At 37.9% G+C, this 23,063-nt stretch overlaps 1 protein-coding gene across 5 annotated transcripts in view; it reads left to right on the top strand.

Moving 5' to 3' along the window:
* Window positions 1–366: 366 nt before the first annotated feature.
* AP-2alpha (adaptor protein complex 2, subunit alpha) overlaps window positions 367–23,063 on the top strand; it is a 252,484-nt gene continuing 229,787 nt past the window's right edge. For 2 of the 5 annotated variants that reach the window (XM_070088089.1, XM_070088087.1), the window contains exons 1-4: window positions 367–505; window positions 5,716–5,792; window positions 15,778–15,989; window positions 18,255–18,448. In XM_070088089.1, coding sequence (XP_069944190.1) covers window positions 5,729–5,792; window positions 15,778–15,989; window positions 18,255–18,448 — 470 coding nt within the window. In that variant the 5' untranslated portion in view covers window positions 367–505; window positions 5,716–5,728. Of the gene's footprint in view, window positions 506–574; window positions 720–3,626; window positions 3,649–5,715; window positions 5,793–15,777; window positions 15,990–18,254; window positions 18,449–23,063 lie in introns of those variants that run through there. The other 3 variants (XM_070088091.1, XM_070088090.1, XM_070088088.1) reach the window with 2 other exon arrangements.

Genomic DNA, 23,063 nt, shown 5'->3' with positions numbered 1-23,063 from the left:
GTTAACAGGTGAATCCCAGCCGTAAGTAGTTACATTTAGATAATAAGACTTGGACTTAATAAATTAGCAAATATATTCCCAAGTAAAAGATTAAAATGTTATTTAAATAGAAAAAAATGTAGACATTTTAAAGAAACGCCCACTTTGCCGGTCCCATTTTCTGTGTAGCTTATTGATTGTGTTTTATGTACCATAGAAAACCAATGACTCTTAATACCAGGTTGATTAACATTGTAAATTACTAAAAAGAGACAGTAGTAAATAATGGGAGATGTAGGGAGGCTAGAGTTGGATGATAAATGAGTTAGAGGTTGATATAAGAGGTGTTGGAGGTGTTGGTGTTGGAGGTGGTGGTGTTGGAGGGCCGCTAGATGGCAGCAGCTGCCACAAAGTGGGTGGTGAGAGGTGCAAATGGCGCTCATGCCCTAGTCCACACACAACATTATCCCATTTCCCCCCTGCTTGCACGCTTTCACCTATTTGCTTCCCCCCAAAGAACGTCGTGGTGAGTAGAGGGAGTGTGTGTGGGGGAAGGGGAAGTGGGAGGGGGAAGGGGAAGGGGGAAATAAGTCTACTATTAACCCGGGTGGAAGGTGGTGTTTGACAGGTCGCTGCGGCAAGTGTGTGGCACTGTGCTGTGTGTGTGGCACTGTGTTGTGTGTAGTGCCTGCCCGTGATCACTGCTTAACTACCCACTACAACCATCCTGGCGTGTTTGTGTAAGGAATTTACCGTTGATAAGATATAGTAGTGTTGGTGTAGGTGTTGCAGTAGGCTGAGTCACCCACCAACTTGACTGCTTGTTGCAGGGGAAGTGGTCAATAAAGTGTACCTTCCATGTGTACACTTACACCCTGGTAATGCCAGGTCAGGTGCTCACACTCTGGTCTCCCAACTAGTTTCAGGATCATTACCTAAGTGGGTTTAATGACTTGTATTCAACTACTCGGGGTCACACCGCTAAACCACCCAATTATTTACAAGTTTACACTAGTAATAAGTTTACATCAAATACTAATTCTCACCTGCTAAATTTACTTCAACTTGGAAAAAAAAAATTCGTGTAATGCTTTTTATGCTTATGACTATAAACAAAAATATTATCTGTTGATTAACATTTGTGGTTGTCTAACATTGTGCACTTTGTTAATTCTGAATTAAAGACATGTAGGATGTCTTGCTCCTGAATACTGTATTTACTTTTATGATGGTTGTAATACCTATCTTGTGTGCCAATTTTGCTTATGTTCAGTTGCTGACACTCGAGGTGTTGCCTGGTTTGCTTTATTGGTTGCACCGGTCTTATTGCAGTACTCTTCAGAACGGTGCCACCACCAACACTGAGTTTAGATAATTTAGACCCTGATCAGAATTTACACATTTTATGTAAAATGCAAGAATGTGTTAATTTTTTTGGTACAAGGTGCACATCAGTCATAGCTTAGTATTGTACCCTCGCCAGTCATAACATAAACAAAGGCAATGACCATAAACAGATATTCCATTTCCATTTCTACCTATGGCATAAGGTTGTTGCTTTAGTTTAGGTTGGGTTTTGGTAAATTTTCTTACCATTTGCAGAAGTTAGGAGCTGGGTGGCAAAACCCACCTAATATTGGACATTATCAGGAATAAATTATCATTGGATTCACACAAGGACCTAATCTCAATATTACTCTCACTACAATACTCTTAAACTTTAAGCAGTTTTATAAATAACTTGTATGTATACTTGTGTATACACAGTATTTATCTAATAACATACAGTAATTTCGTTTGGGAAATAAAATCTGTATATTTTTAACCCATTTGTTACTGAACAATGTATATGAAGTTTAACAAACACAGTATGTAGTCTTAGGTACGAGATGATTGGTCTGGTGTGGGTTGTCTCCTGGGACACTGGCCTAATTTTCCCGAAATGCTCAGTATAACAATTAGCTTTCTATATAGTAGTATGTCATTGATGTCAGCTAGGACTGAGCACCATGTGCATGTACTTGTAGTAAATAAAGATATTATTATTATATTATTAACTGAGCAAAGCCCAGTTGATGATATTCAAGAATGTTGCAGGGAAGGTGTTCAGAAAGTCAGCATTAAGAAGACTATTGTGTGTAAGTTCAAGGACCTCAATGGAAATAAGTCATTCTGACTTTTTAGGTTATCCTAGGTCACCTACACACATGCTGCTATGTATGATAATTTATGTAACTGTATTTATGTGTATCTGTACCTGAATAAAATTACTTAAATTGTATGTATGAATGTGTTGTGATAACATCTAGAGTAGTCGAGATCTTTGCACATTGTATTGTATATTGTTAAATGAATGTTATAAGTTTTAATTCTGAAGAAGTATGTAATGGATTCAAAATGATGAGCACTTGGCTTCTGAATGAAAGGACTAGTTTGAATCGTGGTTGGCATGCATGGGCAAGTTTTCTTAAACCTGATTCCATTATTCATCTAGCACTTAACAGACATACATGTACTAATAATTTCTGTTTGGAAACCCTGTGGGTCATTCTTCAGGTTGACTCATTAGTCTTTTAACTCCTAGGTATCTACTTCTGGGTAACATGGGCAGTAGGTGTTAGAAAATTTGGTCATAACATCGTCCATTTGGTCACATGCCTCAGATACCTCTAGCACTGGGCTAAGAGTTGTTTGATAAATTATAAACTTTATTTCTACAAAGTATGGGTTACAATTGATTTGGAAAAGGTGATATTGACATACTCTATAGAAAGTCCTTGGTTTTGCAGAGCATTTTGGGTATCTTTAAAATAAACTGGAATTTTTGTAAGAATTCGTTGGAAGTTTTAGTAAGACAATTTGCTTTAACATTTGTGGGGGTTATTACAATGTTGGCCAAATATAAATGCAGATACTAATCAAAATTTCAGTATTACTGCACAGGATATATTAAACTGAAGGCCCAAAGAATACATAGCATCTCGAGCAAAACTTAGCCTATATATGTGTAATACAGCCTCTCCTTGCTTAGCGATGTATTCGTTTACCAAAGCCTTGGAGTTATGACGGGCTCTCTGATCAGTGTGCATGCCTAAATAATGAATATTAGAGCTGATTTCCTCCATTCTATTTATTACACTATACAGTATGCGTACTATTGTATAAATATTTAAAAATTTACCAGAAATGTTATACAGTGGTACCTTGAGTTTTGAACAGCTCCCAACTTGAACAATTATGTAAGTGCTTTTGTAATTGTATCATCCGCAAAGGATGATACGGTGCTGTGGTGTATATCTCTGTATGTCTGATATGAGGATGAGGAATAAGATCTGGGTGAGTACTGTGCCTTGTGGAACAGAGCTCTTCACTATGGCAGCCTCCGATTTAACTCTGTTGATCACTACTCTTTGTGTTCGACTTGTTAGGAAGTTGAAGATCCATCTCCCCACTTTCCCAGTTATTCCTTTAGCACGTATTTTTGTGCGCTATTACGCCATGATCGCATTTGTCAAATGCTTTTGCAAAGTCTGTGTATATTACATCTGCATTCTGATTTTCTTCCAGTGCATCCAAGGCCATATCCTAGTGATCCAGTAGTTGTGAGAGGCAGGAGCGACCTGCCCTGAACCCATGTTGCCCTGGATTGTGCAGCTTTTGGTAATCCAGGTGATTTGCAATCCTGCTTCTTAGCACTTTCAAAGATTTGTATGATGTGGGACATCAGAGCTATTGGTCTGTAGTTCTTAGCTAATGCTTTGCTGCCACCTTTATGGAGTGGGGCTTTATCTGTTGTTTTAAGTGACTGTAGAATTTCACCCATGTCCAAGCTGCTCCTCCATAGTATACTTAGGGCACGCGAGAGGGTTTTTTTGCAGTTCTTAATGAATTCAGAGTTCCACGAGTCTGGGCCCTGGGCTGAGTGCATAGGCATGTTGTCAATGGCTTTTTCGAAGTGTATCGGAGTTAGGGTAATGCCAGAAATCTGGCATACATTTATGGAGTTATGAGGCTCAGTCGGGAAGAAATCATTTGGGTCGTCGATCCTCATACTGATTAGTGGCTCACTAAACAGAGTCGTACTGGGATTTCAGTATTTCACTCATTTCCTTGTTGTCTTCTATGTAACTCCCATCCTGTCTGAGTAAGGGCCCGATACTAGATGGGGTATTTGCCTTGTTTTTAGCATATGAAAAGAAATACTTTGAATTTCTTTCAATTTCACTAATAGCTTTAAGCTGCTCCTGTCTCTCCTGGTTCCTGTAAGAGTCATTTAACTTAAGTTCGATAGTTTCTACTTCCGTGGTCAGCTCCTCCTTTCGTGTATCAGATATTCTAGCACTCCTGAGGAGCTCAGTGACTCTTCGTCGTCTTCTGTAGAGGGAGCGTCTTTCTCTCTCCAGTTTACTCCTGCTCTTCTTTGTTAGGGGAATGTGCCTAGAACATGCTTCAGCTGCCAGGAAGTTGATCCTTTCAAGGCACTGGTTTGGATCCATGTCATTTAAGTTATCTTCCCAACATGTTTCATTTAGGACATGGTTTACCTGGTCCCAGTTGATGTTCTTGTTGAAGTTGTATTTTGTGAAGACAACTTCACACGTACATGCATTCTGCTGATCAGGACCCCTATGCATGTATGTCTGGACTTCAATTAGGTTGTGATTGGAATTAGTTGTTTTTGATATTCTTATGTCTTATCAGGTCCTCATTATTTGTGAAGATAAGGTAAAGTGTGTTTTCTAGTCTTGTTGGCTCCACTATCTGCTGGCTTAAGGTGTGTTTTTCGCAGAGACTTAGTAGCTCGTGTGTGTGTGTGACCTTTCATCTGCGCTACCTCCGGAGATTGTTTCAGCTATAACATTATTCGCTACATTCTTCCATTTTGTATGCCTTACGTTGAAATCACCAAGCAGTAAGATGTTTGGGGATGGAGCTGGAAGGCTTTCCAGACATTAATCAATTTTCAGTAGCTGTTCCTTGAACTGTTGGGAGGTTGCATCTGGTGGCTTATATACAACCACAATGACTAGGTTTTGGTTCTCGATCTTTATTGATAGAACTTCAACTGCCTCATTTGTGGTGTTCAGCAACTCCGTACTGTAATATTTTTTTTTTAACTGTAGCTTTAAAGCGGTTGGCAGATAGGGAACCTTTGGAATCTGCAGGTAGAGCTCTTCAGATTTTAGGGCCTTTGATGTGCATTGAAATTTTACACGAGTTGGACATTGTGGATATCAGAGATTTTTGTCTTGTATTATGCCTCTGAGGTATGTTGCAACTGTCAAGGAAGAGATTCAGTGAAGGGTTTATATTAGAATTGATTGCTCTGTATATATATAGTATACACAGTAGTACATAATAGTAATAATAATGAGTAAATATTATGTATCTTGAGCAAGTTTAAAGTTTTGAAGAGTGGGGAGTGTGTTGTCTGACATTAGGTTGGGTAATCGTTCATACAGCCACTTTTTGTTAGATTAGATTTTGCCACTTCAGTGGCTAGTTTATTGTGCACCCCGTATCCATCCTGTGGACTGTAGCGTAGGAGCATATAGATGTACAAAAGGCCTAGGAACTTTGCCCCAAAAGGGGTTGACAGGAGTTCATCTGGATTTATATCTTCAGTTCACCTAACTGTTAGAAGCAAATTTAGGAAATTTGCTTAAAACATGCATACAACATTTTTGTAGGTTTGTGTTTTATTACACAATTTATTAATGTTAATTGTATTTACAGAACCACATCAACCATGCCAGCAGTGCGAGGAGATGGGATGCGAGGCCTTGCGGTCTTCATTTCAGATATAAGAAATTGTGAGTACTGTCATGTACAGTATTTACAAGAATGTGTAGCTTTAGTACAAATTTTATAAATTAGCATGCTATAGGGCCTAGCTTTGCCAAATTAGGGCATGTTAAGTGACTAGAATAAATGATGTCATCATTCCATTAAAGTTTTACAGTGACAGTATTGGGTTTATGGAAATGCCGTACATTGAGTCATTAGTATAGCACAGTGCATAAATATACTATAACGTGTGGGTTTAGTACTTGGTTTTGATGTACATTAGAATGATGCAGGTATTTGTACAATATTTTTACAGTTTACATTACCAGATTCCTTGATACAATAGAGTAAATATTCCTGAGAAGTCCCCTGTTCCCTAAATTTGCTTAAAGGAAAATTTATAACTTGCCAGGTGAATTAAAAGTTTTAACTTAATAGTGAATTTAGACAAAAATTTGAAATTCTGTATGTTTAATTACCCTAGTCACTTTATGCTGTGTATTTTCCTCATTTTTTATATTCGGTTCCAGATATTGCCCCTAATGTATTTTGAAAGTTATAAATTACTGTACACCATAGTCTTAAGTTTTTAATTTTAATGATGCCATATCTGCAATCATTATTGCATTCTTTTCATGTTTAATCCTTTTGACATTGAAGTTAAATTAGGTGATTTTTACTCAATAAATTTTCATTAACCATGTTAAATATTTATTTAGTACATGTTAAATACATTGGTATGTGATACTTTTTTTTTATCATTAGTATTAGTTCAGAATGTTTTGCATAATATAGACTATCCATATAAGAAATGAGAGCTAAACCTACCATTGTTATCAATTTTTGTTTTGTTCCAACAAGTCGGCCGTCTCCCACCGAGGCAGAGTGACCCAAAAAAGAAAGAAAATCCCCAAAAAGAAAATACTTTCAACAACATTCAACACTTTCACCTCACACACATAATCACTGTTTTTGCAGAGGTGCTCAGAATACAACAGTTTAGAAGCATATACGTATAAAGATGCACAACATATCCCCCCAAACTGCCAATATCCCAAATTCCTCCTTTAAAGTGCAGACATTGTACTTCCCATTTCCAGGACTTAAGTCCGGCTATATGAAAATAACCGGTTTCCCTGAATCCCTTCACTAAATATTACCCTTCTCGCACTCCAACAGATCGTCAGGTCCCAAATACCATTTGTCTCCATTCACTCCTATCTAACACGCTCACGCATGCTTGTTGGAAGTCCAAGCCCCTCGCCCACCAAACCTCCTTTACCCCTCCCTCCAACCTTTTCGAGGACGACCCCTACCCTACCTTTCTTTCCCTACAGATTTATATGCTTTCCATGTCATTCTACTATGATCCATTCTCTCTAAATGACCAAACCACCTCAACAGCCCCTCTTCAGCCCTCTGACTAATATTTATATTAACTCCACACCTTCTCCTAATTTCCACACTCCGAATTTTTTGCATAATATTTACACCACACATTGCCCTTAGACAGGACATCTCCACTGCCTCCAACCGCCTCATCGCTGCAGCATTTAAAATCCAAGCTTCACACCCATATACGAGTGTTGATACTACTATACTTTCATACATTCCCTTCTTTGCCTCCATAGATAACGTTTTTTGTCTTCACATATACCTGAACGCACCACTAGCCTTTTTTCCTTCATCAATTTTATGATTAACCTCATCCTTCATAAATCCATCTGCTAACAAGTCAACTCCCAAATATCTGAAAACATTCACTCCTTCTATACTCCTCCCCAATTTGATATCCAAATTTTCTTTATCTAAATAATTTGATACCCTCATCACCTTACTCTTTTCTATGTTCACTTTCAACTTTCTACCTTTACACACACTCCCAAACTCATCTACTAACCTTTGCAATTTTTCTTTAGAATCTCCCATAAGCACAATATCATCAGCAAAAATTAACTGTCAATTCCCATTTTGTATTTGATTCCCCATAATTTAATCCCACCCCTCTCCTGAACACCCTAGCATTTACTTCTTTTACAACCCCATCTATAAATATATTAAACAACCATGGTGACACTACACATCCCTGTCTAAGACCTACTTTTACTGGGAAGTAGTCTCTCTCTCTTCTACACACCCTAACCTGAGCCTCACTATCCTCATAAAAACTCTACAGCATTTAGTAACTTACCACCTATTCCATATACTTGTAACATATGCCACATTGCTCCCCTATCCACTCTGTCATATGCTTTTTCTAAATCCATAAATGCAATAAAAACTTCCCTACCTTTATCTAAATACTGTTAACATATATGCTTCAATGTAAACACTTGATCTACACATCCCCTATCCACTCTAAAACCACCTTGCTCATCTGCAATCCTACATTCTGTCTTACCTCTAATTCTTTCAGTAATAACTCTTCTGTACACTTTTCCTAGTACAGTGGACCCCCCGACATTCGATGGCATCGACATTCGATAAATCCATCATTCGATGTATTTTAACACAAAAATTTCGCCTCAACATTCGATGGAAAACCCGGCATTCAATATGATTCATACGAGACGTGTCCATGTGTGGCCTGAACTGCACCGTGTGTGCCAGTGTTTACAAGCCAGCCAGTGTGTGCGCATCTAAGGATACATTCGGTACATTCCATGTTATCCATATTATCACTGTTTTTGGTGCTTGTTTCTGCAAAATAAGTAACCATGGGCCCCAAGAAAGCTTCTAGTGCCAACCCTTCGAGAAAAATGTGCTAATGACTATTGAAATGAAGAAAGATAATTGCAAAGTACGAAAGTGGAGTGCGTGTGTCGGAGTGCATGATGATTTGGTAAAGAAATTGCCTGCAACTAGTGATGTGAGTGAATTTAAGGCCAGCAAAGTTTGGTTTGAAAGATTTAAGAATCGTAGTGGCATACACAGTGTGGTAAGGCATGGTGAGGCTGCCAGTTCAAGTCCTAATGGAAGGGAATTCCCCTTCTAAACACTAACACCATCCACACTCTCCCATCCCATCAATCATCACCAGATCTTTATTAAAGGTAAGTGTCAATTATTCTATTGTTATTAATCTATTGTTATTGTTGTTATTGTAATTATTCTATTGCATTAAACTTAATATTTCATGTGGTAAATTTTTTTTTTCATACTTTTGAGTGTCTTGCACGGATTAATTTGATTTCCATTATTTCTTATGGGGAAAATTAATTTGGCTTTCGATATTTTCAACATTCGATAGCTCTCAGGAACGGATTAGTATCGAATGTTGAGGGTCCACTGTATACTCAGTAAACTTGTTCCTCTATAATTTTTACAATCTCTTCTGTCCCTCTTCCCTTTATATAAAAGGACTATACATGCTCTCTGCCAATCCCTAGGTACCTTCCCCTCTTTCATACATTTATTAAACAAAAATACCAACCACTCCAACACTGTATCATCCCCTGCTTTTAACAATTCTGTCATGATCCCGTCAGTTCCAGCTGCTTTACCCCATTTCATTCTACATAATGCCTCGTGCACCTCCCCCCACACTTACATCCTGCGCTTCTTCACTCCTACAAGATGGTATACCTCCCTGACCAGTGCATGAAATTACCGTCTCCCTTTCTTCGCCGACATTTAAAAGTTCCTCAAAATATTCTCGCCATCTACCTAATACCTCCATCTCCCCATCTACTAACTCCTCCTCCTGTTTTTAACTGACAAATCCATTCGTTCCCTAGGCTTTCTTAACTTGTTTAACTTGTTTGAAATTTTTTTCTTATTTTCATTAAAATTTCTTGACAGTGCCTCTCCCATTCTATCAACTGCTCTCCTTTTGCACTCTCTCACCACTCTCTCCACCTTTCTTTTACTCTCCATATACTCTACACTTCGTATAACACTTATGCTTTGTAAAAACCTTTCATAAGCTACCTTTTTCTTTTATCACACCCTTTACTTCATAATTCCACCAGCCACGCCTCTTTCCTGCTGCACCCACCCTCCTATAACCACAAGCTTCTGCCCCACATTCTAATACTTGCAATTTTAAAATATTCCAACCCTCTTCAACCCTGCCCCATCATTAATACTCGCACTAGCCCACCTTTCTGCCAATAGTTGCTTATATCTCGCCCGAACTTCCTCCTCCCTTAGTTTATACACTTTCACCTCCCTCTTGTTGTCATTTTCCTCTTGTCCCATCTACATCTTACTCTAACGGTAGCTACAACTAAATAATGATCCAATACATCGGTTGCCCCTCTATAAACGTGCATCCTGGAGCCTACCCATCAACCTTTTATCCACCAGTACATAATCTAATAAACTACTTTCATTATGTGCTGTATCATACCTTGTATATTTATTTATCCTCTTTTTTCATAAAATATGTATTACTTATTACCAAACCTCTTTCTACACATAGCTCAATTAAAGGCTCCCCATTTTCATTTACCCCTGGCACCCCAAATTTATCTACTACTCCCTCCACAACATTTTTACCCACTTTAGCTTTGAAATCCCCAACCACAAGTACTCTCACACTTGGTTCAAAACTCCCCATGCATTCACTCAACATTTCCCAAAATCTCTCTCTCTCCTCTACACTTCTCTCTTCTCCAGGTGCATATACATTTACTATAACCCACTTTTCACATCCAACCTTTATTTTACTCCACATAATCATTTATAGTCCCTCTTTTCCTGCCATAGCTTATCCTTCAACATTATTGCTATTCCTTCTTTAGCTCTAACTATTTGAAACCTCTGACCTAATCCCATTTATTCCTCTCCACTGAAACTCTCCCACCTCCTTTAGCTTTGTTTCACTTAAAGCCATGACATACAGCTTCTTCTCATTCATAACATCCACAATCATCTCTTTCTTATCATCTGCACATCTATGCACATTCAGACATCCCACTTTGACAATTTTCTTTTTATTCTTTTTAGTAATTATTACAGGAAAAGGGGTTACTAGCCCATTGTTCCCGGCATTTTAGTTGACTTTTACAACACGCATGGCTTACGGAGGAAAGATTCTTATTCCACTTCCCCATGGATATAAAAGGAAAAGTAATAAGAACAAGAACTTTTCTTTCTTTCAACACACTGCCGTATCCCACTGAGGCGGGGTGGCCCAAAAGGAAAAACGAAAGATTCTCCTTTTACATTTAGTAATATATACAGGAGAAGGGGTTACTAGCCCCTTGCTCCCGGCATTTTAGTCGCCTCTTACAACATGCATGGCTTACGGAGGAAGAATTCTGTTCCACTTCCCCATGGAGACTAGGAAATAAACAAGAACAAGAACTAGAAAGAAAATAGCAGAAAACTCAGAGGGGTGTATATATATATATGCTTGTACATGTATGTGTAGTGTGACCTAAGTGTAAGTAGAAGTAGTAAGGCATACCTGAAATCTTGCATGTTTATGAGATGGAAAAAAAGACACCAGCAGTCCTACCATGTAAAACAATTACAGGCTTTCGTTTTACACTCGCTTGGCAGGACGGTAGTACCTCCCTGGGTGGTTGCTGTCTACCAACCTACTACCTATGTATCTTGGCAGATAATTTTATCAGTAGGGAAACAGATTGAGTTAGAAAAACTGAATTTTTTCTTGTGTGTAAATTTACAGTAATATGTAGTAAATCTAACCTCAGAGGTGGTACAGTAAGTTGGTAAAACAGTCATTCAGGAAGAACTACCCGCCTTTTTTAAAAGTTTGAAACAAATCTAATGTTTTGCTTTGCCAGAAGTGCTGGTCTTTCTTCTTTTCATCTGAATAATGAGCGTTTAAGATAGCAGGCAAACCTTAATTATTTACAGTACTACAATACATATCTTTCATTACAATTTCCTATTTCTGAACACTATTTATTCTTATAATACATTATGGCAAACCCTCCCATAATACATGGACCAAGTTTCTGAAATTTAGCATATAACTGCACTTTCATTTTTTTCAATTTATTATGCATACACTTGAGGTGCTCCCTTGATAAACTTGGTAAGCACCATTTAAAAAAAAAAAAAAAAAAAAAAAAAAAGTCGTAAGTGGCAGCTGGTGGAAGTGTGTGTGTGTGAATTTGGACTTGGAGTAAAACTACTACTACATTACATAAATGTGGGATTCTCTAGGCTAGAGTCTAACACAGAGTATTGCCTTGCAGTAAAAGCAAAATAAAATACAAACAAAATTATATACAACAAAATTTTCACAAGTTATAAAAATTTTGAGTGCTGGTTCTTGCAGTTGAAATATAATATTAGTTTCAGGGAGTTACATGGTGCAAATATAATGGAAATTATTATGCAGTTATGGTGGTAGTTTCGTTCCTGAAAATGGTGTCTCACAAGATACAGGCAGGCCCGCTTTATGGTGTTTCGCTAATGCAGCAGTTTTCAATTATACTCATTTGTTTATTCAGACTTCCTACAATAAATATATTTATCTCACTATAAGCTAAAGACAAGCAATACTTTAAGGTAAGTAATGTGTGTACTGCATTTTTTGGCCTAGCTCTACTGCTCCCTTAATGTATATGATAGTGTAAATATGTTATTAGGCTTTTATATGCATTTGAAAGTGAAAAAAGCCGGTATTTTACTTTACAGTGATTTTCGTGTTACAGCAGTAGCCTGGAACCTAACCTGCTATGAAAATGGGGCCGGCCTGTAGTCTAAATTGAACCGAAGAACGTGTGGGAAAAAATAGGGTTAAATTCACTATCCCCCCCCCCCCCCCCAAAAAAAAAAAAAAATTCTTTCAAGCTTTGTAATTCATGGACTTGAATAATAGTTTTTATTCATTACAGTATAGTTGTCATTGCATGTTGGTATAGAAATGTTTAGGGAGGGTTGATGTGACCCTGTACAATACCTATACAAACATGAAAGGCAGTTCCACAACTTACCTTACTTGCCTCTACCACATCCACAGTTATCTGGTAACATCAGCAAAAATACCATATATTAGCTGCCATAAGCCAAGATTTTTTAATAAATGAATAGGCCCAGAGTAATTCCCACTATAATACGAGTGCAAAGTTTTTTTTTTTATTGTTATTTACACATCGGCCATTTTCCACAAGGCAGGGAGACCCGAAAATGAAGAATCATCATCAATCATCAGTCATCATCCATCATTATTTCTTCCTGGCACTTCATTTAAAAAGACCAACATGTCTCCACCCCTCCTTCAGAGCACAGGCATTGTACTTCCCATCTCCAGGACTGAAGTCCAGCTAACCAGTTTCCTTGAATCCTTTCATAAATGTTACCTTCCTCACACTCCAACAGCACATCAAATCATAAAAACCATTTGCCTCCACTCATTTCTATCCAACACGTTCATGCATGCTTGCTGGAAGTCTATACTTCTCGCACACAAAACCTCTTTTACCCCTTTCCTAGGCCGATCCTCGCCTTGCCTTCCTTCCACTACAGATTTATACTCCCTCCAAGTCATTCTATTTTGTTTTGTCCTCTCTAAATGTCTGAGCCATCTCAACAACCCCTCCTCAGCCCTCTGGATAATATTTTTTAGAAAACCCACACCACAATCTAATCTCCAAGCTATGAATTCACCCCATAATATTCACACCACACATTGCCCTCAGATGCATCGCCACTGCCTCCAGCCTTCTCCTTGTTGCAGCTTTCACCACCCATGCTTCACACCCATACAAGAGCATTGGTATAACTATACTCTCATACATTTCCCTATTTGCTTTGAAGGATAACATTCTCCCCACAGACTCCTCAGTGCCCCACTCGCCTTTTCCTCCTAGTCAGTTCTGCGGTTCACCTTATCTTACATAGGCCCACCTGTTGACAAGTTCACTCCCAAATCTGTAAACATATTCACTTCCTCCCTCCCTAAAATCTGATACAGTATTTCATTACATAAATTTTTTGCTGTCCTCATCACTGTTTAATTTCCTTCTACTAACGATCCCAAATTCATCCACCATACTCTGCAGCTTGTCTTCAGAATGTCCCAAAAGCACAATGTCATCAGCAAACAGTAACTGACAACTCCCACTTTGTGCTAGATTCTTGATCTTTTAACCTCACACCGCTTCCCAACACCTGAGCATTCACTTCTCTTACAGCTCCATCTGTAAATATATTTAATTCACAACCATGGTGATATCATACTTTCCTAAGTCCTACTTTTACTGGGAAATAATCTTCCTCTCTCCTACATATTCTAACCTGAGCCTCAGTGTCCTTGTATAAACTAACTGGTTTCAGTAACCTACCACCTATTCCATACATTTGCCACCATACATTCCATGCTTGGCCACCAGGCCACCGTGCCCTGTGGCCTGTTGGCAGAGCTCTTGCTTCACACGGTGAGGGTCCGGGCTCGATTCCCGACAAAGGGGTGGAAACATTGAGTGTGGTTCCTTATACTGGTTGTCTGTGTTCACCCATCAGTAATAATGGGTACCTGGGTGTTAGTCGACTGGTGTGGATCGCATCCCGGGACAAAATTAACCTAATTTGCCCGAAATGCTCTGCATAACAAACGGCTTTCTATATAGTATGTCATTGATGTCAGCTAGGCGTATGTACCTTTTCCAAATCGATAAATGCATCACAAACCTAATCTAAAAATATGAACAAATGAACAAAATCATGAAAAACCCTCAGGTTATTACCATGCTCTGTTCTTACTGTTAGGTTTAAGGGTTGCTGTGGGCCAGTGGTCTTTGTCCTTGTCACTGCCATTGTTATTGTTCGGTTTAAGGGTTGTGATGGACCCAGGGGGCTCTGCATCCATCTCACTGCTATGAAATTGACTACCAGAATGCAGATATACATAAATATATTCTGGCAGCCCTCTCTTGTTGCACTTGAACATTTTGTTGGAATTTTGTCTGCCTAATGGGGCAATGATGAATGAATGGTTTTGGTGTAGATATTGGATGATTGCCACTGTGGTTGTTGTGGCCAAAGCACTCTGTCTGGTCTGTCATTTTGTGGTATTACTTTGTGGAATTGATTTATGACAGTGCCAGTTGCTCCAGACACTTTCCTCCAAAGACATCCAGCTGTATTAAAACATAATGTGTGGTTTATTGCATTTTATTGAGAAGTGTCATCCACCAGGCACTTTTATCAGTTTGAGAATTAATAGTCCCTGATGGACAAAATGCCTTCTCAGTAAAATTCTGTGTACTGCATGCTGTCTTATTTACATACTTCTCAGTATATTCTGTCATTGTTACACTTCAGCCATGTTAGTCTCACCACCATTAAAGCACATATTTGTCCTTGTCTTAAGCAAACAAATTCCCTCATATTGCAGTAGTTGTAGTTCAAACCACCACCCATTAATTCTAATGCAGCCTCTTGTCATCTTCCAGCAATTCATCTGCCTTTGTCTTGCAACTCTTGCCATTTCCACATTTTTAATTTACTATTGAATGGTTATAACTATGACCATAATTTTTAAAGTGGTGAACCAGTAAGCCAGCGGAAGACCTTGGTCAGACGACCAAAAGCTCCAATGGCGGGTCATCTGACTAAGACCTGCGTCAGGAAATGCTTGTCCTGTTCCCTGACAAGCCTTACCTAACCTTCAATTTACTGGATACCTAATAGAGGGAAAATCTTGAAAAATCATACAGCACGGACCATAATTCTAGCATTTAGTTTTTGACACTATCTGATAGCATGTTAATTAATATGTGTAAGAAAGTTTGCAGTTTTTGACTTGTAGGGTAATCCAGAAATTTGTGATGGTAGTGTCTGAACTTTATGGTCCTATTTGTGTGGTTGCAATTGAAGTTTCATAACTCTGGTACAGCTCCAAGATTGTGGAGGTCATACGAGATGTTAAATCAAAACCTGTACATTTTTGTTTTGGCAATGCAACATTTCAGCAGAAATATCTAGCATGTTACTCAGTTATTTTTAAATACTGTTCTATATATTCTTTATGAAAGGATTTCTGATTATTTTTTGCATTTTTTTCTGATTGCACTACTTGATTTTTAGGTAAAAGCAAGGAGGCAGAAGTAAAACGCATCAACAAAGAGCTTGCAAACATTCGATCCAAGTTCAAAGGTGATAAAACACTGGATGGTTACCAGAAGAAAAAGTATGTATGTAAGCTGCTGTTCATCTTCCTCCTTGGCCATGACATTGACTTTGGTCACATGGAAGCAGTTAATCTTCTGTCTTCCAACAAATACACAGAGAAACAGATTGTAAGTTTTAATTTATGAAAAAAATTCTCCAGATTTATCTTGGCTATATTATTCTTCCTCAGTGCTTGTACAAATGATCATTGTTTTCACAGACCATGAGAGTCAAGTTTCATACTTGATAACCTAGCCAAGTAGCCAGTAGTTTTACCATTTTTTGTTTGAAGAGCTTGTTCAGTTATTTGCACTTCCAATTTGTCACAAATGTTTTATTACGATTTTATGTATACAGTACAGTGAAACCTCAGCTTACGAGTACCCCACCATACGAGTTTTTCAGGATACGAGCAGTCGCTCAGTTGAATTTTTGTTTCTGGATACGAGCAAAAACTCAGGATGCAAGCTTTCCCCTCAAGGGAGGTTCCTTGATGCTGGTGAGGGATTCTTGATCTAGGGAATTGTATCTGTGCTCCAGTTCCCTAAATTAAGCCTGGATATGTATATACTTCTAAACTGTTGTATTCTGGGCACCTCTGCAAAAACAGTGATTATGTGAGTGTGAGGTGAAAGTGTTGAATGATGATGAAAGTATTTTCTTTTTGGGGATTTTCTTTCTCTTTGGGTCACCCTGCCTCGGTGGGAGACTGCCGACTTGCTGAAAAAAAAAAGTAATATAATAATAATAATAATAATAATAATAATAATAATAATAATAATAATAATAATAATAAAATAAATAATGTAATTAATATAACGCGAGAGGCTTGGACTTCCAGCAAGCGTACACGAGCATGTTAGATAGGAGTGAATGAAGACGAATGATTTTTGGGATCTGAAGAGCTGTTGGAGTGTGAGCAGGGTAATGTTTAGTGAAGGGATTCGGGGATACCGGTTATTTTTATATAGCTGGACTTGAGTTCTGGAAATGGGAAGTATGATGCCTGTGCTTTAAAGGAGGGGTTTCTGATATTGGCAGTTTGGTGGGATGTGTAATAGGACAGTATATATATATAATTGTGGCTCTGATATTGTAATTATTTCAGGTCACTTTTTATACTGTATCTTTATATATGCTTCTAAACTGTTGTATCTGGGTTCCTCTGCAAAAACAGTGATTATGTATGAGTGAGGTGAAAGTGTTGAATGATGAAAGTATTTTCGTTTTGGGATTTTTTCTTTTGGGTCACCTTGCCTAGGTGGGAGACTGCCGATTTGTTGAAAAAAAAATATATAATTATTATAATATGTCCGTATTATAACAAGTGAGCTTCAAAAGGCCATCACTAGATGGCAGTGAATACCACAACAGTGCAGGAGCAGGAATGGCTGCCTCCATTTGTCACATAATGACATTTTCTTTCTTTCAACGTACCAGCCGTATCCCACCGAGGCGGGGTGGCCCAAAAGAAAAAACTAAAGTTTCTCCTTTTAAATTTAGTAATATATACAGGAGAAAGGGTTACTAGCCCCTTGCTCCCGGCATTTTAGTCGCCTCTTACAACAAGCATGGCTTACAAAGGAAGAATTCTGTTCCACTTCCCCATGGAGATAAGAGGAAATAAACAAGAACAAGAATTAGAAAGAAAATAGAAGAAAACCCAGAGGGGGTGTGTATATATATGCTTGTACACGTATGTGCATTGTGACCTAAGTGTAAGTAGAAGTAGCAAGACATACCTGTAATCTTGCATATTTATGAGACAGACAAAAGACACCAGCAATCCTACCATCATGTAAAACAATTACAGGCTTTCGTTTTACACTCGCTTGGCAGGACGGTAGTACCTCCCTGGGCGGTTGCTGTCTACCAACCTACTACCTACAACATAATGATATACATGTATTTTATTCATTCTATAGTATATATCAGGTTTCTGTATTATTTATCTTCTTTATTATGTCATATTAGATGAGTTGTGACAGATAAATAAGCCATAGAGTCGGTATTAGTGTTATATTGAAAGTATTTTGTCCTGCCTCTTGAGAGCAGGAATTCCACTGAAATGGATTAATGGCATTTCAGTTAATTTTAATGAGGAAAATTGGCTCGGCATATGAGCAGATTGGGATACGAGCTAGGTCACGGAACAGATTAAACTTGCAAGCTGCAGTTCCACTGTACTACAGTATGTTTGAATACTTAGTTAAATAGGTAATAAATAATCAGTATTTCTAACCTTCATTGAGAAATTAGCAATTAGTATAACCAAAATGTTAACGTGCATATTTAGGAGCCATTACTGATTTTAAATTTTTTTTTTTTTATTTTAAGACTAATAAATTAATGGTGGTATACAACAGTAATATATTAATACTTTGTTTCCCCAGGGTTATTTATTCATCTCGGTGCTGGTGAACACAAACAGTGATCTCATAAAGCTGATTGTCCAAAGCATAAAAAATGACCTTGGCTCTCGAAATCCAGTACACGTTAATCTGGCACTTCAGTGCATTGCAAACATTGGCTCGAAGGAGATGGCGGATGCGTTTGGTTCAGACATTCCAAAGTTACTGGTATCTGGGTAAGATGATCCCACTTCTGTCATGTGTTATTAATGAATGCAACATGAATATGCTATTATGTTAGTGCAGTTTTGCAATGCTATATAGTAGATGTACTGTAAGGTAATTAGTTTTGGTTTGCAAAGTTTCTCGAATTGACTAATTATATTTGTATGGAGACCATAGTAAGGTAAAACAATGGAAGGAACCTATATATGTATACAGTAGCTATGTTTTTCAGCAGAGGAAGGTAGGTAGTTTCTGAAATCTGGTTAGTTACATATTAGTAGCTATAGGGACATAGCTGTCCTGATAGTTTAATTTTCATTAATATGTACTTATTTTAACCTTTTTTTTTTTATTAGTCTTCCACCACTATTTGAAAAGAACAGTTTCCCAGTAATCATTAGTTTCCAGTTTTTCTTAATTTACACCTGTGGCCTCTTGTTATTCTTATTGAAGGTACTAAAAAAAATTGTTCTTTCATATCTATTTTTATAACCTTTATCATGGTTTTTTAGTCTTTTTTTTGGTCTATCATCACCATTTGTACTTTTTAGCTCTGGGATCCATTTTTTAGCTTCTTATTTTTTTATATGATCCACATATATTGTGGACACTTCTTGCAGTTGCATATTCCCATTTTGGTCTAATATATATATTGTAAGGTACTTTTGTAGCATCTCTCCATTTACAGTATTTGAACCTATTTTGTTATTAATCTGTGTTGCATATGCATTTCTCATAATTTTATTTATATGATCTGGTGAAAATTTATTAATTCCTAGATTCCTTGCCTTTGTGTAGTCTAATTTCACTTTCTCCCATTTCCATTAGTATTACTTACATTTTCTTCTAGTAAATTTTGTCCATTTCCCACCAAGGCAAGGTGACTCAAAGAAGAAAATACATTTACCATCATTCATTCAATTTCTGTCTTGCCAGACATATGCTGCCATCACAGTTCAGATTACCCTCCAACTGCAGTATCTCCCACCCCCTCCTTGAGAGTGTAGACACTGCTCTTCCCACCTCCAGGACTTATGTCCAGTTATCAGGTTTTCCCAGAATCCCTGCATAAGTTCCCTTACTCGCACTCCAACAGCACATTAATGAAAAAACCACTTGTCTCCATTCACTTCTATCTAAATTGCTCACACTATCCTGCTGGATGCTCAAGACCCTGAAGTGTAAAGCTTCTCTTATGCTCTCCCTCCAACCATTCCTGGTATGACCCTACCCTTCCTACCTTCCACTCCCAGATTCATAAACACTCGTCATCCTATCCCTGTCCATCCTCTCTACATCTCCAAATCTCAACAACCCCTCCTTGGACCTCTGAATTATACCCTTGGTGACTCCACATTGCCTTTTAATTGTTAGGCTCCAAATTCTCTGCATTTCATCTTAGGCATATGCATCTAGCAGGATAGTGCGAGCAATTTAGATATAAGTGAATGGAGACAAGTGGTTTTTTCATTAATGTGCTGTTTGAGTGCGAGTAAGGCAACTTACACACATGACATCTCCACTGCCTTCAGCATCCTCATTGCAGCATTCAAAATCCATGCCTTGCATCTATATAAGTGTTGGTACAACTATGCTCTGATACATTTCCTTGTAACTTCCATTGATAAATTTTCCTTTCCACATGACCTCCCCACGTGTTGTAAGGTTCATCTTGTCTTTCATAACATAAAATTCCATCATCCATCTGTGATTCTATTTGCTCAATTTATTAAGCTCACCTTAAAAAGATTTATAGTTGCACCTCGAGAATATTTGAAAAATAAAGGGCAGTTTGTTAAATCCAGAATTGTATGCTACTGTTAGTCTGCTGGGCGAGTTAATTTCAGATTTAGCGGACAGAGTTCATTACCCCTTGAATTGGCCATCATGTAGATCTATGTTATTGATACCAAAGGTCCCCTGGTATCAATAACATTGAGCACAGTTCCTTGAATAAGCTGTGAGCATTAAATTTTTTCTAGATATGGCAGAATGGGTCTGTGCAGTGAGTGCTTAGTATAAAAAAAACCCTACCCTACGTGATGCATGATTGGAAAAGCAAAACTCTGGCCTTGTGTTTGGTTTAAAAATAGTGACTTTGAGGTCCTTTTTTTTTTTTTAGGATGGTTTTTATTGGTTGTTTCTTGGTATCATTTGATAGAATAAAGATATACTAATGAAATAGAGGTATTTGGATGGTTTCATAAGTGGAAGTAGCTTGAAATCAGTTTCAGAGTAGTGGAAATATTTTTGCTGATATTCCTCTGGTCTGTTTTACAGGTTTTTAATAGGTCTGAGTCAATTATTGATGTGCCATAAACCAAGACCAATCATTCCTGGTTATATTGTATTTTTAGAGAAGTTGGGTAAATCTTAGATTTTTTTTTTCTGTGAGAAATTTAAAATGTAAGGCAAGTGTAATATGAGAGACCTGGGAATGTGGTAATGAACAGAGAAAATGTTTGTTTTTAAATTGAAATTTTTTTAATTTTATGTAAAATAAGGTAGTTCTGACAGTTAAAGGGGCAGTTTCTTGTACTCAGTTGATAGACCAGAAGGCATATTAGTGACATAGCTAAGAATTGGGTCAAGTGGTACATTACAGTTGGCTTAAAATAGGACTCAAACTTGGTTAAATTGCCAGTGTGTAAATTGCACCCAGTCTGATTAATTTGCACCTGTGTAATTCCATACGTTTTCCATCAAATTTTGGTGTCATTACCTTTAGAAATTCATTACAGTAGGGCCCCACTTATACGGCGGGTTAGGTTCCAGGCTGTCACCGGATAGCAGACATCACCGGAAGGCAGAACGCCATTTTTTTTCCATTTATAAATGCATGTAAATGCCAGACAACAAGTTTACACTAATTTATATTAAGTTAGTAATAGAACTAAGCATTAAAAACACACAAAGTAAAATACATTCACAGTACATTCATTACTTAAAGTATTTGTAGTCTTAATGTAGGAGGAGAGGGGTGAGTAGTACTTACATGTAGGAAGTCAGGTGCAGGTAGCCCAGGTGTAGGTAGCCCTGGCTCCCCGTCTCATACTTAATATACGATATTTAAAATATCCCAGAGAGGTAAAATACACATACAGTACGCTCGTTATTTACCTTAAAATATGTGTAGTCTTAATATAGGAAGAGAGTCGAGTAGTATTTATTTGTAGGAAGTCGGTGTAGGTAGCCGGTAGGTGTAGCCCGCCTGGGCTACACCTACCAGCTACCTACACTGTGGCCCAGAGCCATATTATTGGCATCGACATACCTTGTTCACTGAATTTAATCATTTCTAACAACTACCTTTAGATGCCATCATAAATAAATAAATAAAATAATAAATAAAATAAATAAATAAAAGCATTAGTCAGAGGGCAGAAGAGGGGTTGTTGAGGTGGTTTGGTCATTTAGAGAGAATGGATCAAAGTAGAATGACATGGAAAGCATATAAATCTATAGGGGAAGGAAAGAGGGGTAGGGGTCGTCCTCGAAAGGGTTGGAAAGAGGGGGTAAAGGAGGTTTTGTGGGTGAGGGGCTTGGACTTCCAGCAAGCATGCATGAGCGTGTTAGATAGGAGTGAATGGAGACAAATGATACTTGGGACCTGACGATCTGTTGGAGTGTGAGCAGGGTAATATTTAGTGAAGGGATTCAGGGAAACCGGTTATTTTCATATAGTCGGACTTGAGTCCTGGAAATGGGAAGTACAATGCCTGCACTTTAAAGGAGGGGTTTGGGATATTGGCAGTTTGGAGGGATATGTTGTGTATCTCTATACGTATATGCTTCTAAACTGTTGTATTCTGAGCACCTCTGCAAAAGCAGTGATAATGTGTGTGTGTGGTGAAAGTGTTGAATGATGATGAAAGTATTTTCTTTTTGGGGATTTTCTTTCTTTTTTTTGGATCACCCTGCCTCGGTGGGAGACGACCGACTTGTTGAAAAAAAAAAAAAAACGAAGGGAGAAGTAATGAATAATTCATGCCGAAAATTGTAAACAATCTGGGCCAAACGCAGATTCATGTACGTTTTCTCTGATGGCTGAGCAGAGAAAACGTAATGTTGTCCCTCCGGCCGGCTACCACACAGGTCCACAAGTATTATTATCAGAGCACATATAAAATATGCAATAAATGCCAGACAACAAGTTTACACTAACTTGTATTAAGTTAGCAATAGAAATAGGCATTACAAACACACTAAAAGGTAAGATACACACAGAGTACACTTATTACTTACCTTAAAATATTAATATTAATGTGTGAGAGGTGAGTGGCAGGGTGTTTATTGAATAAAATCAGAATGGCATACCATCATCCTTTAACTTGGCACTTAAAGCAAGAGGCCTACGACTTCTCTTTTTATCACAGCTAACCTTAGCCACCATCGTCAATGAGAGCCAACTAGTTAACGAAAGAGTAAATGAGAGAGAGAATGAGATACAGAGTTGAGACAATGTAAGAACACAAACTGAACAGGTAGTGGGCAATCACTTCGTCAGGCGAAATAAATGCGTATTAATGTGTGTCTACTTTTAGTTCATTCACGTACGTTTGTAAGAATTTGTAAAACATTTACCTCTATTTTTTTATTATAATAATTTCCTCACAATACAAATAC

This window comes from Cherax quadricarinatus, chromosome 23 (genome assembly GCF_038502225.1).
Source record: "Cherax quadricarinatus isolate ZL_2023a chromosome 23, ASM3850222v1, whole genome shotgun sequence".
Classification (NCBI taxonomy): Eukaryota; Metazoa; Arthropoda; class Malacostraca; order Decapoda; family Parastacidae; genus Cherax; species Cherax quadricarinatus.
This window is presented reverse-complemented; position numbering and strand designations above follow the sequence as displayed.